Here is a 17703-nt window from a genome sequence, read left to right as displayed (position 1 = left end):
ACAATAAATATATCAAAATTATTATTATATTTTTTTTTTTTAAATTAGACTTATTTTGTCAAGGCTTAAAATTTTAGTCTCTTGAAAATTATAAGAGGTATATTTTTCAATTTTAAATTATTTTTCATTCTTTACTTTAAATTGTAGTCTCTTGATATATATATATATATATATATATGGTTTTGATAAAAACTTGGTCTTATGCCTATGTAGTTTCACCATGTAACCATGAAGTAAAAGCCCCTAGATTACCCGATAACTGGTTTTGGCGGGTGGGGTCAGTTGTCCGTAAGAGTTTGATTAGCAGTGAGGATTGTTGTACAGTATGCTCTACGATGTGCAACTAATTTGAGTGAAGTTCTCCTATATCATCAAAAAAAAAAAAAAAAATGTAACCTTAAAGTAAAAAAATTTCGTTTATTTTTACTTTATATTTTAATGTTCAATTTAATTTAAAACATTGAATTATTTTCTTAAATTTACATATGATTTTTTTATTAATTTATATATCACACAAGCATAATACTAATTATTACTATATAAATGATGCCTTTTTGGGGGGAGGTAGAAGGGGGGACTTCACGAGCCATTGCATCCGAATGGCTATAAATCCCACATTTTTTTTGTGGTAAAATATCATTATTTTTAAAATTATAAAATTCATTTTATTTATTAATTTATGTTCATATATAGGAACAACATTTTTCATTATTTATTTATAGAAAGTCGTTTAGAATCTTCTGTGAAACCATTAACTACAACTTTTTTTATTTTTTTTATTTATAGAAAGTCATTTATAACCTTATGTGGGTCCGAGAGTTCTGCAGTCCGGCCCAAACTCTATCTGGGCCCAGGGCCCGTGCCGAGGAGGTACCTTGCCGAAGACAAATGCTCAGTGGCCGAGGTAGCAAGGGGAACGGCTGAGAACTTACCCTGTCCTCGGCATTCCATAGCTTCAACAGGAAGACCAACACCTTGGTGTAGGCAATCCCCAAACAGCCCCCTCAAAGGGATGTGAACGGAATGAGGCCCATAGGGAAGCAGGGTGTGAACTCGGACCAGGGAAAGTGCGGTCGACCCCCTTCAGTAAATGCACCTGCCAATACCCAGAGCTGGTTAATGAGAAAAGACGTTTGGGCGGTGCGAACGTCGGTCCATGCAACTAATAGAAAGTTAGACAGGACAGCTGATGGGATGGATACAGAAACAAGCTCCTGCCTGACCTACAAGTGGAGGGTCAGGATCAGCCAAGACGGACTATATAATAAAAAGGAAGGTGCGCCAAAAAAAGGGGGGGTTGGGAAAAATGGCCAGAAACCTGAGCCTCCCAGCCCACCTCCAGGAGAAAGACTCCAGGGGTGTAGGAAAACTTAAACTGGTACGAACACCGTGAAAAACCCACCGCCTATCAACCAAGGCCTAGCCTTCCAAACCCACGCTCTACAAATGATATTGTTAGGGGCATTTTCACGTGCGAACCCGACACTGTTACGGTCCGCCACGAAACGCGTCCTTACACCTTATATAAATCCATTAACCACTCTTTAAAATAAACTCACAATAAAAATTGTGACATGAAAAAGACAGTGAAGAAGATATTAGACTTGTTAGAAAAAACATGTATGATATATATCACAATTTATGCTTCGAGCTGCTCTTGCAGCAGCAGTATGAGAGCGTAAGTTCATAAAATATTCTAAACTAACATTTTACCTTCTAGTGGCAGAATCAATATTGAGCTTTTAATGAAAAACTATTACTTTTTTTTGTCCGACACGGCTTGCGTTTAGCGCATTAATGTATTGGACACGTTAGACACGAACATATGTCTGCATTCTAACGTGTTCAATGCAACTTATGCACTGGATACAATCCTAACTCATTTTTGTCAAGTTCTACATTATTCCATGAAGTAAATGAAACCTCGTTTTAATAGTAATAGAAGAAACAGTGGTTGTGAGTGAGAACATGGTAGGAACAACTATCAATACCAATAATTCTTCAAATAAAAACAACACACTATACCACCAAAAGCAGAAGCACATTAGAGCAAACTAATAAAAATGAAAAGGTTTATGGACTAAACATCCAAAAAAATTATAAAGATAAGTGTTAAGTGAGCTATTAAAGAACACTAGTCCCGTACTTTCACGTATGCCTTTTTATAACAAATTTTACAATTATTCAGTTGTCAATTTATTGATTATTATTTGGATCCATTATGGACATTACATTATAACCTATCATTTTAGGTCACCACCTCAGTAGTTGTGAAAAATTTTGTAAAAAAAAAAAAAAAATTATGACTTTAGACGTGTAGGGTTAAGGGCCCAAATGGTATATTGGGCCTTGACCGAGAGCATAGTAATCCAAGAACAAATGAATGGTGTTGGATGGGTCAAGCTTAGAATCTAACGAGCAAGATACGAATGGGAGGGTGGTTCGAGGAGGAATGTCTCCTTGGATAGGCTAAGCACGGCTCAAATGTGTATCCTAAGGTTCAAGGTAACCTTCCAGGAAGCTTTAGTGGTAAGGACGTGTATCTCAAGTGTACCAGAGGGCTGGGAGCTTAGAAATATCTAAGGGAAAGCTGCTACCACCACATTAAATGCTCTGCAACTAACTTTCTGGCTGCATTAATGTGGAGAAGACCCCTAAATAGTGCTGCCTTGGCTATCCCAACTCACAGAAGACCTGAGGGGGTGTTCAATGGGACAAGCACCCAAGTAGTGGCTTAGATGACCAACAAGTGTAGGACTAAGATCGTTCAAAGGAGACTATATAACAAGAGAAACCCTCCCTGAAGAGAGGATCGGAAAAAAAGAAGGAAAACACTATAACAATTAGGAATTAAACTTGTAATAGAACTTCAAGAACAATTTATAGGAACCAGTCTCTTCAGACATTGCCGATGATATTTTTCCTTAGTGTAAATTTGTTATCTTCCTTTCTTTATCATCAAGATCTGTTTATTTGCCGCTTAATTCATTAAAGTCCTGTTTTCCAATCCATTCTCTACAAATTTATTGTTTTGGGCTTTTTAGGCCTAAGTCTATATATTTTTTGGGCTAGGAATTCAAACAAGGTCCTTACAAGATGTATTGCTGAACATTTAGTAGACTTGTAAAAAATCTCCATAAAAGAGAAAAGAAAAATGATTGAAGTGATTTTTTTTATCTCAATGAACGAGTGGATCCCCCTAACTTGTCCATATTCCCCAAGCTGCACAAGAAAAATTGCTTGTTACAACTGACTTTGGATAGCCACCAACTCTCCAGACCTGGCAAGTTTCCAAGCCCAAGATTTTTCCAGTAACACAGTATTTACTCTAGCCTTAGAATTGCTTGTTACATCATTAATTAATTGACTCTATGGCCATACTTTTGGAAAATAACACCGACTGGGTGCCAATTATTACACCAAAGAAAGATCCTGCTACCATCTCCCACATCAAATTAACTTCATAAATTTCCTAGAACCATCCCTTAGTTTCAGAATAGCTCACTCTACTCCATGCATTATCTTGAGAAGATTCCAGAGACATTTGCCTTTTAGAAGGCACTCATGCGTGCACCCAAGCAGTCCAAAGACTTTAATTTATTGAAGAGATTCTATACATGTTTTAAAACAGAAGCCCTAGTTAGTGCAAATTTTCAACCCCAAGTCACCTTTTTTAAGCAAAAAGATTTTATATCTCATGCTACCTAATATCCTCCTTTACTTGAATATTGTCATTCTATGTAGAAAGTCAAGAGTTGTAAACGAGCCGTGTTTTGTAAAGCAGTGAGATTAAAGCAAAAAGATTTTATCTCATGCTACCTAAGATCTTCCTTTATTTGAACATTGTCCATTCTATATAGAAAGTCAAGGGTTATAAACGAGCCATGTTTTGTAAAGTAGCGAGTTTAAAGCAAAAAGATTTTATCTCACGTTACCTAAGATCCTTCTTTACTTGAACATTGTCCATTCTATACAGAAAGTCAAAAGTTGTAAACGAGCTGTGTCTTATAAAGTAGTGAGTGTTCCAACTCGGCTCAACAATTAAAGTAAAATGTTCAAGCTCGGCTTGAGCTTGAACTTGTTAAAAAGTTTAAAAAATTGAGCTCGGCTTGGCTCAGCTTGATTAATTATTCACGCTGAGCTTGAGCTCAATATCAAGCTTTTAAGCTTGAGATCTAATACAAGTACATTATCAAACTTATATCAAACTTATTATCAAGCCTATTTGGTTTAGAGGAGTGATTCCAACTCCCATATATATAGTCTTAGCAAAATATGAGTTTATTTGTTGAACTCATATAAAGCTTATTACCATGCTTATAAACGGGTCTAGGCTCAATTAGTTTTATATCAAGCTCTAATGTTCATGAGTCTTGTTCATAGATTTTTTTTTTGGCTAGTCTTTCACGTGCCACTGTCACAAGACATATATACTATACATGTAAATTTTACATAAGGCACGCAAGACAAGCATGTATAAAAATTTTGCCTAGCGCAAGGGTGTGAGAAAATAAGAAAAATATTTCCTAAGTTCTACCAGTACCACAAATAAATTTACCACTTTTGCTATAACACTCCTATATAGCAGATTATGACTAATTACATGTTACTTTCATATAAACTTTTTTTTTCTCTCTTTATTCACAATCAACCATGCTGAAAATTGTGGCAAAAATAGAAATTTGTGTGTCAGTAGATTATATATATATATATTTGGCTGAATAGTAGATTTTTTATTTATTTATATATATATATATATATATTTCCCTTTTTCTTTTTCAAAGTATGGTAGTAAACTATAAGTCCACAGAGAGACATGTGGGTCCTATGATGTGAACCCACTACTCTACCCCCATCAAATCATCTTAGCCAATGGTTTTTTTTTTTTTTTTTTTGGTAGGGCCATATGGTATTTTTTTTTTTTTTTTTTTGTTGAGAATCGGGCCATATCATATTTAAGCTGCACTATTCGCCATGAAATCACATCTCTGATTGATGCCAAAGTAAAAGTTCATATAGATGATGCTAGCTACAGTTCAACCGTTGCCGGAACTCAAAGTTCCTGTTATGGATAATGTTATTGCACGAAAACTATAAACTTTTTGTCTTAAGTTATTGATGTTACATTCAATTATTTACAAAAACTGTCTCAACCTTTATTTTGAACCCAATTCTTACTGTTTTTTTTTTATAGCTGAAATATGGTAAAATTTTCTTTAAGATTTATAATTTTATATTTAAGTTATTGACAAGTTTTGAGAAGAGAATTTAAGTTATGGAGTTGCATATAGGATGTAGCAATGTTTTTTCTCATAAACTTCAACTTCATCATTTCACTATTAGTAATTCAACTGACTTTTTTTTTTTTTTTTTAAATGTTTTCAATAAAAATGTTTATAATCTAAATTTTCCTCTTATTGTTGTAATCATTTGAACTTTATATATATCATGTCTTTGAGTTAATTGTGGATATAGAATTATTAAAAGTTTGAAAACCAAATGTTAAAGACTACAAAATTCTCTCTTATTTATTAAATATGCAAATCTTATTATGAATCCAAATCATGAGACTCACTATTAATATCACTGCGGTTAGGGATATGGGTTGAGTTAGGTTGAGTTTTGGTTGATAGTTTGTTTAATCCATCAGATCTAACCTGACTTGTTATATATATATAAATGTATTTTACTTTCCTTATTTTCATATTTTAGTTTGATTAATTTTGATATTTTAATGAATTTGAAATTTTAAAATATAATTTAAACATGTTATATAAATTGTAATCATTTATTAAAAAAACTTAAATAATTAATAAAAACACATATTTTTAGTTTTTACAGGGCATAAAATATTTATATACACACAATCAACATACTCGATCTAATTTGACCCATATAAATTGAGTTTGATTCATTTCTAGAAATATTACAATTTACCACCTTAAACTATACCTTAGATTATACCCTAACCTTATCGAGCACATATTTTGCACTTTAAACTATAACCCTTATTACATTTTGTACTCAAACGTTAAATTTGTTATTAACTAAGATGAAAATATGAAGTTTAAGGTGCAAAGTATAATTTATTCTTTTATTTTAAAAAGATTGAGAAGAGTAACAATTAAGTATTTTCACATAATGTCATAATTTTCTATCTAAGTTAACAATAAACTTAACGTCGGAATGCAAAATAGAACCATGGAGCATAATTTAAATCAGAAATGATCCGCCGGTGGGTGAAAGAAAGATGATGATGATGATGATTCGGTGGTTTCTGAGGGACACTGCACAATGCACATGCGGGGGATATGATTGATGATGGGATGGGATGTGTGAGGTTACGACACGTTTCGCTATCTCATGGGCTTCTTTCTCGTGGGGACATTCTCATTGTTCCCCATTCTTTTTGCCACGTGTTCGATTTTCTTGTTCCATAGGCTCACAGCTATTTAATAGCTTAGCTTAGCTTGGATTTGATTTAGAGCCGCTGTCTCTCTATCTCTCTCTGCCGCTGCCGCTGCCGCCGACACTAAAAGGAGAATCTCTCTGTTCTGTTACGTGGCAAACTTGTAGCTCAGCTTTTAGCTCTCATCCCTGCACTCTCAATTAGGACAAACCATTGAATCAATGATATATGAGTAAATGTCGCACATATTTTTATCAATTTATTATTTAGTTTATTTTTATTATTATTTGTAGGTTTTATCATATTTTTTTATATTATTTATAGATTTTATTATACTATTTCGGTTAACTTTTACATTTATTAACAGTAATTTAGAAAAAAATTTCAATTTTAGCAAAATAAATGGATTTCAAATAGATGTTAAGAGTAAATACAGTAAAACAAATTTTTCTACAACTTCGTTATGTAACGATTCGTGAGTAATAGAAATAAAATAATAGGTCTATGATTTTACCATTCACGAGTCGACACACAATAAAATTGTGGTAAAATTGTCGAAAAGTTTGTGACACTAGAGTTCTATGAGTAAGTCTACATTTTAAAAATTAAAAAAAAAACCAATAATTATATCTTGAAATGTGTCCATTTAAATTCTAAACGTTTATTATGTGACCATCTAAATCCTATAAAAAAAAAATGTAGACTTACTCTATGAGTAAGGCTACATTTTAAAAAAAAAAAACCCAATAATTATATTTTGAAATGTGTCCATTTAAATTCTAAACATTTATTATGTGACCATCTAAATCTTATAAAAAAATGCAGCAAAATTAATTTTTACATAATAAAAAAGAATTATTTTTAACTGTGATCCTAATTCTACATGCGATGCTCACATTTTTTATTTTTTAATATTGATATTTATATTTAAAATATGAAATGAGTGATATGCAAGGATAATATACCATAAGAAGTGTCTATTTTGGCTCATAATGTATTGTTTTATTATGGATTTAATAAAGTTACAATATTCTCATTAAAAAAAAAAGTGTCTAAAATAGATAAAGAGTGTGGAACACGTTATCATCTATTTGGCCAATAGACTTTCTCTAAAGTTTCTTGAGCTACCTTCCCGATTATGTCCTTACCTCCTATAGAGTTAATTAAATGATAAAGAGATGTAAAGAGATGTTTTAGACCTGGGTGAGCAAAGATGCTAGAATATTCTACTCTTATTGTTAAATAAAAGTGAGATAGTTGGAGAGTTTAAATTGTTGCAATAATGAAAGTTTGAGGATTTTCTAGTAATATATATATATATATATATTTATTTATTTATTTATTTATTTTGCTAAAGTGGTAAGTTGTACGTAATTAGTATAACATTACTTTCATGTGAACTACTACTAAAAGTGACACTTCTATTTCAAACTAATCACAACATACCATTTCAAAAATTGTTAAAAGTATTGTGATTTTTGTGTGTGTGTGTGTGTATCACATGTATATTGGAATGAGATTTTTATTTTAAGGCTTGTTTGATATAATGAATGGTAATTACAATAAGAATGATAATTCATATTATTGGGAATATAATGTGTTGTAATGTAATAACCATTCTTATTTATATGTTTTGTTGTAAAATTGGAATACAATCATACATATGCTTTTTTTTTATTTTTTTATTTGAATATCTTACTTATAATACCATATTTAGATAATATCATTTTTACACGAATTAAAAAATTACAAATAAATAATTTTTGCATTCCTATACTATATAATAGCGTGCGCGCGCACACACACACACACACACAAGCATAGTAGCTTATGTAAAACATTTTCTCCATTTCTATTCACTCTTTCTCTATCCTCTAAACATAAAATCAAAATTTGCTTCCCTTCCCTTGCACTCTCATAGATTGTGTTTGTGGATCGTGGCGTTGGGTCGCAACAGTGACTACCAATCTAGTCATGGATGATTATAGTGGCCTTCAATTTAGCCTTGTGTGGTTTGTTGTGTGTCATTGGATATGGAGGGTGTTGGGTTTGTGGGTGGTGGCAGAGCTTGGACTCATAGTTTTGAAATACAGTCGTTTAAAGAATCGAGAAAAAAAAAAAGATTCAAAGTTTTTGAGATCGGACCGAAGTTCAACCAAAGTCGAACCATGTGGGTCATTTAATTTTTGTTAAATTTAATTCATAACTTGTGTTTATATATAATAATTTTTCATATCTTACAAAAACACAAGGCTTGCAGCCTAACGGTTGACATATCTTCCCAAAGAAGTCAAGTTTGAATCTATATATATATTTCATTCATTGTGAAGAGTGAAAGAGAGTGTTACTATGATTTAAAAACTATATTTATTCATATTTCATTACAATGATACATGTCCATAACATGGACAATCAGAAATGAACACAATACTTTCCCCATTGGAGAGTATGACTCAACTGTGGAGGTAGTCCTTGTCACATAACCTACGAGGTTTAATTTTTTTGTCTATGCCAAAACATCATTCCACAGCACTCAAAACTGGATCCCACACACTGTTGTTCCTGTCGCTTCTAATTTACAATATTGCAAAACCACCCTTCTCCCTTTCCCTCTTTTCACTCTCTGTTTGTCTTCGTGATACTTCTACTTTCCTTGGCAAGTGGGGCCTTACACATTCATTCTCATTTTGGAATAAGACATCTTTCATTCTCTATTTCTCTATTGGCAAGTAATACAAGTAAGTTCTAAGTTTCAAACCCTGTTTAAACCCATGTAGTAGTACTGCTCCAGTCATCCAAACCCAGTGTTAAAAAGTCAAGAAAATAGTGCCTTGGAATGTTTTACGTGTCCAATTATTGGGTGCTTTTTATAAAAATAATGTTTATTATTATGATGTCCAATTACATCATGCTAACTGGTAATAAGATGACTTTTCTAAGCAATTTTTTTTCAGTTCAAAAGAATTTAAGAATTTGGGAAATCAATTATCAAAATGGCAGGTTGGAAAAGAAGGAACTTTGAAGTAAATTAATTAAGCTATAATGGGATAGAACTTTAGGGACAAAACAAACAAAAACCAAAAACTTGTAGGTTACTTTACCATTATAGTTTATAGGTCCCATGAAAGAAATTGGTTTCTCATTTTAAACACATCATGCCTACACAAGGTGATTCAGCTTGAAACTGACTTATATAAAGACACACCTCTCTCTCTCTCTCTCTCTCTCTTCAACACAGAAAATTTAATAAAATATATATATAAGGCAAAATGAGAATAGCAAGAATCATTGTCCCTCATTCTCTGGTCAGAAAAAAGAACCCACTAAAGTCCACAGTCACACGCACAAACACACCCACAAGGAATAAGATTGACTAACTGAAAATGAAAAAAAATTTCTGCTAATTATTGTACAACACGCGTGTACACAATATTAGTATATTTACAACTATTAGGAAATTTGTTTTTTTGAGAATTGGTAAAATGAGTATAAACAGTTTCCAATATTTTATAGACATAAGTTTTTTTATACTTTGTTAAATGATCTCAAAAACTAAGATAGCATGGATAGATTTAGAGAGCAAAACTGAGATCACACCCACACCTATTCAAACCTATTCTCTCAAGTAGTACTCTTAAAATAGAACATATATGACTATGATTATGGATAGGGAAAATGACAAAAATACCCTCTCACTCACAGATATAGAGTTGGCCAACACATGGAACCACCACATATGCCATTTCTCTAGTGTTTCATATTGCTTTAAGACTAACAGCTTGAAAAGTGGGTGATTTTCTTCTCTTGGAAGACCATAGCTTTTCCTCTTCCTTTTTTTTCTGCCTCTTAAATCCATGGATACAGCTCAGTGGCCACAGGTAAAAGAGACTACTTTTTCATTTTTTTTTCCTCTATGAAATTATGAAATTTTGTTCTTAGCTTGGGATTTTCAAAGCTAATAAAGAATATTTTGCTTTAAGTTTTAAAAAATTTTACTCTCTGATTGCTTATTTTATAAGTATACCCTTTTCATTTTTTCCATGAGATGATGTTGTTTCAGCTCAGCTCCCCACTAATAGTTTGAATTTATGGTGCTCTCTTTTAAGATCTTTCATGTTGTTCTTGAAAGTACTGCACTTTATTTTTCCCACCATCTATAAAGCACTCAGAAAAAGTTATTATAATTTGTTTTTATTGCTGGTGTAATCTTCAAAGTGTAAAGCAGCTTCCTTGTTTTCTTTGTCTTGTTTGTTTCCTACTATACTTTCCTTTCTCTTTTCTTTGTCTTTAAATTCTTTTTCAGTGACAAATACTTTTGTTTTGATCATAAACTGATGGCCTTTTCCTGTCCTTTCTTTCTTTCCTTTTTATTTTTGAAATTTATTATCAGGGAATTGGAGTGGTTAAACCTATGGAAGCTTCAAGGCAAATGAAGACAAGGCCTCAAAAGGATCAAGCTCTCAACTGTCCAAGGTGTAATTCAACTAACACCAAGTTTTGTTACTATAATAACTATAGTCTCTCTCAGCCAAGATACTTTTGCAAGACTTGTAGAAGGTATTGGACTGAAGGTGGGTCTTTAAGAAATGTTCCTGTCGGTGGAGGTTCAAGGAAGAACAAAAGATCAACTCCACCAACACCACCATTAGCATCAACATCACCTGCTTCATCTTCAAAGAATAAGCTTCCTGATCTGACTTCTCCACCAAGTTTCCCTCAGTCTGCTTCTCAAAACCCTAAGATCCATCAAGGCCAAGATCTTAACCTAGCATATCCACCAGCTCATGAGGACTACAACACCATATCTAAGTTTATTGAGGTACCCTATAGTGACAACAACAACAGCAGCAGCAAAAGCCACCATCAAAACCCTAGTACCTCCTCTGCTTCACCTCAACTCTCAGCCATGGAACTGCTCAAAACTGGGATTACATCAAGAGGCTTGAGCTCTTTCATGCCCATGTCAGTTTCTGATTCCAGTGCAATGTATTCAACCGGGTTTCCTATGCATGAATTCAAGCCAAGTCTCAATTTTTCTCTTGAGGGGTTTCAAGGTGGATATGGGAGTAGTCTTCATCAAGGAGTGCAAGAAACTGGTGCAAGGCTCTTGTTTCCTATTGAGGATTTGAAACAAGTCCCAAACACAAGTGAATTTGATCAGAATAGAGGCCAAGGAGATTCTTCTGGTTATTGGAATGGAATGTTAGGAGGTGGATCATGGTAAATAATTAAGCCCCAAAAAGAGAAATGGATGATGAACAAGAAGTTGGTGTTTTTAATCACTTTTTTTTCTTCTCTTTTTTTTTTTTTTTGGGTTTTTCTTCCACTTGGGTGGGTGACTTGTTTTGAGTTAATCAAAACTAACAAACAGGGTACATGGGTTTCTTTCTTTCTTTTAAAGTATTCGCATCCCTTTCCTTCTCTCTCCCTTATTTTTCTTAGTTCTATGTACTTTCTGTTTTTTGCTTTCTTTGCACTTTGATCAATGTGGATGTTTGAAGCTTTATTTTAGGTTGGCTTCAAAAGTGTGTCACGGAATGCTGTGTAAAGATAGAACAAGATGCCAAGGGAGACTGATGATATCTCTTTTTAGGGCTTCATTTAGAAGAAAAAGAAACCTGACTTCTAGTTCTTTGGCCTTTGCATCATGGTCCTCGGTAGTACTCCTTATGTTTCTTCTATCACAGCAAAGGGTTCAGTATATCATGTTGTTCATCTTGCTACAAAATTTTAATAATCTTCCATGTTTGTTAGGTAGCAAGAGTTTAGTAATATATTTTATATATATATTCCGCAGAAGCATGTACTAAAGCTAAATTAATGATCAAATGACTATCTTAATCTTTGTTTATTTTAAATTAACACTGGGATTTTGTGGCTTTGATTATTATTGATAATTTATTTTTATGGATTATATCTATTTCCTTTGAACTTTAAAGGTGAGTTGGAATGATGGCTGTCAATCCTTTACAGCAAAAGTTCTCTCTTTTTTCTCTTTTTTGCTTTGCCAACAGGTCAGAAGTGTCAGGTCCTTTATCAACACTATCTGGGTCGTAGAGATTCTTCAACCCCATTAAAGCACTTTCATGAAGCAAATAGGATCTGATCAAAGAAATACCAGAACTACTAGGTATGACCCCATGAACCATTTCTGCACATGCCATACCCACTTTAATCATCAAAAAGTGGGAATCATAAGAGAGAAAAAATATTACTAATAATAAAAGTGCCGTACCGCTTTTTAAACAGAGCTAGATCAGCTTAATTCACAGTGTATAGTAGTCAGAGTCTTTCACCCCCCAAAAAAAAAAAAAAAAAAAAAACCTTTAACCTTAGCTCAAAACCAGTTTAAAGTTTTGACCACCAAAACCTTACCTAAATGTATTTTATTCTTTTAAAGTCACTCATAGTTCAAGCCTCAATATTCATCACATTGTGCTCCATTTTCCTGAATCGTCATCATTATTACTCTCCATGTCCTACAAATATTCTCTTTCTTTTCTTCTTCTTTAATATATATATTTTGCTTGACTGTAACTCACACTGTTTGGCTATGGTGTGGGACCCACAAACATTCCCCTAGGTAAGCGTGCTGTGGAGTGTGGAATAATCTCCTCCACTCCGAAAATCCTCCAGATATATTGACCCTCCATTTATTAATATATTGTAGTAGTAGTAGTATATAATATATAGTATATAGTATAGTATATAATGAGGGCAAGAGAACAATTCATTGATTTCCTTTAATTGTTGTCTAGGGTGCTTAGCACTAGGGTTTTTATTAAAGTGTGGTTGGATTGCAATGGGGGCACCACCTTGTCATGGAGGTGTCATTTTCTTTGCCAAACATAGGTATCTACTCCATTAATCTCTCTTTGAATCTTTTTTCTTTTGCTCTCTCATTTTTGTCAATGGGATGGGTGGAAATATTTAAGACTTTCACTAAACTTCAGCCCCTCGTGTCGGCGACAATTAGGGTTCATGGGGAATAACTTTGTCTAAAAATGTGCTGGCCAAATAGTAGTTTACTAGTAGTGTACTAGGCGGCAGGTACTGCAAATTTTACTATATTAAACTTATAAATTGATTTTTTTTTTTTGAAAATCTACAAATTTTTAAGGTAATTCAAACTCACTAATCATATTTATTGTCACATTAATTTATAAGTTTTATACTTAAAAGTTATAGTACCTTCAGTATTTTCGAGATTCTCAAAAAAAAAAAAAAAACTTTAGAATTTATGAGAAATTATACGGTCCTCATGGTGGACCACCATTTCATTAAAAGATTCCCATCTGTTTAAAATTGCCGAGTCAATTTCTATATATATATATATATATTTTTTTTTATCATAAGTTGGCTCAACAATATTAACCAAATTGGAGTTTTTTAGTGAAATAATGAACAAGTGACATGGTTCACCATATAACTGTATTATTTCTCAGCATTTTCATGTACATAATTTTCAATGCAAAATTAATTTCCCATCATTATCCAATATATTTTGGTCGAACCATTAAGCAAGGCTAGAAGTAGGGATAGCTTTTGTTAAATTTGAATTTCAACGGTAGGAATTGTGGTCCTAAAGAAGCTAATCAGACTATTTTTTTTTTTTCAATTCACCCATGTTCATGCTGTACGACTTCTTAGCCGATATCATAAAACCATGCGACAATAATTTTTTCTAGTCGTCACCTTTCACAATCGCATTTAAGCTTTACGTTTAATGTCTAGAAATTCCGTTTAATTAGGTCTAGACAGGCTAGAATTCAAACGTAGCAAATTCAAATACAGGCTACAATAATGTCATATATAATCACTGGATCAAAATTGTGTGTTCTGCACGTAGTTGACGATTCTTTCTTCATCATAAGCATGTTATTAGAATTGCTATAGAGCAGACAAGAAAGTATGTGCACAAATGGATAAAAACTTATATTTGATACTTAGTACTCATTTTATCCTCCATAAACTACAATATGTCATGTATCTAACTTTTTTTTAACTAAACTTTGGCTTTCTAAGGGAGCAAAAATAAAAGAAATGTGTGCACAAACAAATAAAATAATCTTTTACACTACCAAATACAGTACGCCATGTATCTAATTTTTTATGATTAAATTTTGGCTTTATAAAGGGAGAAAAAATAAAATATGTGACATACTGACACTGCAATTGATAGAACATAAAGTAAAGTAGACAGAATAAAACATGATTTTTATTCCCAAGCTCATAGTGCACCTAGAATAAAAATGTCTAGCTAAGCCACTAGTAAGAGCTCGACAATATGTTCTATTGCTGCATTTAATTGGTGATACTTGAGCTGCTGTGGGAAAATTCATGGGTATTTTGCAAATCAATAATACAAATTACATCCTAGTTCCTACATTTTCTTTTCCTCCAATCAATGAAGTCTCTTATTGACACAGCATGATACTTACAAAAATGATGTATCTCATTGACGCAGCATGATAGCCACAGGAAATGGAATACATTTATTTCGGATTGAGATCAGGTGCACCTTAGGTATTGCACCAAATCCAAATCCGTCTATTTCAATGATTGCACTTGAGTGCTAAAACCCTTGAATCCAAAATGCACAGAAAATAGAAGAAACTCTTTTAACTTTTATTAATGAAAGTAATAAAAGAGAGCATCGTGCTATAATTATGTCATCAACAATGGACAAGATTCTTTCTAATAATCAAAGTAATACATGTAACATTATGATCATTTGGTAGGAAAAAAAGATGTACATTGAATTATTGGGATTAAGCATTTGTGCCTTAACAACTTTCGGAGTTTGGCTTTCTGTGATTAAAAGTTTAAAACTCAAAGCTGCCATGACCAATTGTGCATGATTCATTTAAAGCACCGTATTGTTCGAGGAAATCGAAATCATGGCTACCTTTACGTGACTAGCTCTATCCTAATGATCCATCTACCAATGTTCTAAAGTCGCTCCCTTGCATTATGCATTGCATTTTAGCTCAACAAGTTTCATAGTTTTTTTAGGGGAAGTTTCGATCACCAATTCAAAAGACACTTTTTTTTTGTCAGCAAATATGTTAAAGATCTAGCAATAATAGGCTTTAAAAGCATGCTACCAACCCATTGCCCTATAGTTCACTATTACTTTTCTTTTTCTTTTCTTCTTTAGGTTTTGAGGTCATGGGATCCTTTATCTAATTATCTTCTCTTTGTTACCTTTTGAAACAAGGATTGGAATTTGGAAAGTTCAAGGAATCAAGGACCCATGTTCTTATGGGTAATCTACACTTTGCAGAATGGACATCCTTTACCATTTGCCTTCTCTTTTTTCTTTTAAAAATTTGAGGTACAACTTTTTTAAGTTTCTCTTTTGTTAGGTTCATAATATGTAGGTTGGCAAACCATAAACAAAAAGTTAAGTCTTGTGTGTTTTAAATTTCATTTCAAGTTCAAGACTCATTCCTAGAATAGCATAGCTATTCCACAGATCGAGAATTGTAAATCCTAATTCTCAATCAAAACCATTAAGTCGTCCAATCTCTAGAATTTTGAGATCTACTTGCTAGACTATAAAAGGACCGGTTATAAATAACTAAAAGGAGTTGGGAGTGAGTAGTGTTTGTAGGCCTAGGGTTTAGTACTAAGTCACTACTAGAGGTAACACTAAAATTTAGTTAATTTTATTGTAAAAGCTTCAATTCTATTAGTGTATATATTTCCATTACGGTTTTCACTTTGCAACTATATTGTCATGTTATTTATTTTAGCACTTCATTTGTTTGGCAAAATTGTAAGAGCACTCACGCTAAAGATGCTAAAATGACTAAAAACTTATTTTAGCAACCAAAACACAAAAAAGCAAGCTACATCAAGAATGCTAAAATAAAACATTTGATGTTAGGTGTAGTATAAAGTCGGGTGTTAAAATAAATAAAGTAGTGTTTTGAGTTGTTAAAAACTATATTTTTTAGCAACTTTGCTGTGAATGCTCTTATGTCCACAAAGCATAGTATTGGTGGTGGTTAAATAGCTATAATTTTACCGCCTCAAACACCAAAAAGAGCCCAACATCAATGGTGCCTAAACCTTCTTTTTTTTCTTTTCTTTTTTGGCAACTTGCTACAGTAAACTGCCAAAACTAGCAGTTCACTGTAGTAAGAGGGGATAATATATAAATATATATATATATATATATATATTTATATATTTATATATATTATGCCTTTTCTTGGGTTTTGTAGTAGAGAGGAAGAGAGAAAAAAGATAAATAAAATAAATAAATAATGTTTGACTGATAGAAAAATTAAGAAAATTGATGTAGGATGTGTTGGGAAATTGTGTGTTAAAATATATAAAATAGCTTTTTAAAGTGTTAAACACTAAAAATTTTAGCTCCAACGATGTAGATGCTCCAAGAGGTTTATATTTCTCAACAACTTTTAAAGGCACAATCGTATTTTTATATGATAATCAATTAAGCAAAATAAATTGATGATAATAAGTTCATCCAAACATGAGATAAGGTAATTTACGATTAAAGTTTCTTGTAATCAAACTAATGCATTCAGCATATATGGAATGGTGCATTCGTCAAGTTAAACAGGAAGATATATTCATCAAAACCTTAAAATTTTGATTAGCAGGATTAAATGGAAATTCATCAATAGCATCGGATTCTGATTCAGTGTCACAGATTCACAGCTACACAAGTTGCCAAGGCATTAAAATTGAAACAGCAGAGCACCATGAACAAGCCATCAAAAGCCCTCAAATACAAATCATCCGAGTGACTAAACAAGTCACCAAAGGCTTGAAAAGTGAAAACTAATCACCAGATCAATGAAATAGAAGTCATCAGAGGCCTGAAAACTAAAACTGCAGATTGTTTGAACAAGTTATCAAGGCCGGAAATATTGAAATAGTTGGTCAATGAACTTGAGTGCTATGATGATTAATAAGTTGAGAATTAAATAATGAAGTGTGAGAAAAACGTGTAAAGATAAACAAGGGAGAAAGTATGATCTAAAAGTAGTGAATGCAAGGTACATGTTCTATTCTTTCCTCTTTTTTTGACTATGTGAGATAATCTTACAAATGAGAAAGTCTATCATGTATCGGATATATAAAATATCATCTCCTTAAAAATTGCTAGTTTTTGTTTCACATGTTTCAAGAAATGTCCATAGTTTTATATGACGCTTCCACCCACAATATCATATATTTATATTTTATTCATGATGTAAAAAAATGTAAACAAGGTAAAATACGAAACAAATCAAAACCTTTAAAAATTTAGGCGGCGA

At 32.6% G+C, this 17703-nt stretch overlaps 1 protein-coding gene across 2 annotated transcripts; it reads left to right on the top strand.

Annotated features, from left to right (window-relative positions):
• The first annotated feature begins 9840 nt into the window (after nt 1-9840).
• Nucleotides 9841-12582, top strand: LOC115960401 (dof zinc finger protein 1-like). 2 transcript variants are annotated; one of them, XM_031079282.1, is made up of 3 exons: nt 9841-10287; nt 10800-11629; nt 12424-12582. In XM_031079282.1, exons 1-3 carry the CDS (start codon nt 10264-10266, stop codon nt 12464-12466), a joined length of 897 nt encoding a protein of 298 aa, XP_030935142.1. In that variant the 5' UTR covers nt 9841-10263; the 3' UTR covers nt 12467-12582. The 2 variants fall into 2 exon arrangements, with proteins under 2 accessions (XP_030935142.1, XP_030935143.1); XM_031079283.1 differs by lacking the exons at nt 9841-10287; nt 12424-12582 and adding an exon at nt 10474-10625 and having other exon boundaries at nt 10800-11920.
• Nucleotides 12583-17703: the final 5121 nt, after the last annotated feature.

This window comes from Quercus lobata, chromosome 9 (assembly GCF_001633185.2).
Source record: "Quercus lobata isolate SW786 chromosome 9, ValleyOak3.0 Primary Assembly, whole genome shotgun sequence".
In the NCBI taxonomy this organism is placed as follows: Eukaryota; Viridiplantae; Streptophyta; class Magnoliopsida; order Fagales; family Fagaceae; genus Quercus; species Quercus lobata.
This window is presented reverse-complemented; position numbering and strand designations above follow the sequence as displayed.

Coding starts and splice junctions, on each gene's coding strand:
- LOC115960401 (XM_031079282.1), top strand. CDS start 10,264: ATGGATACAGCTCAGTGGCCACAG. Junction 10,288..10,799: donor ATACAGCTCAGTGGCCACAG/GTAAAAGAGACT, acceptor ATTTATTATCAG/GGAATTGGAGTGGTTAAACC. Junction 11,630..12,423: donor ATGTTAGGAGGTGGATCATG/GTAAATAATTAA, acceptor CTTTGCCAACAG/GTCAGAAGTGTCAGGTCCTT.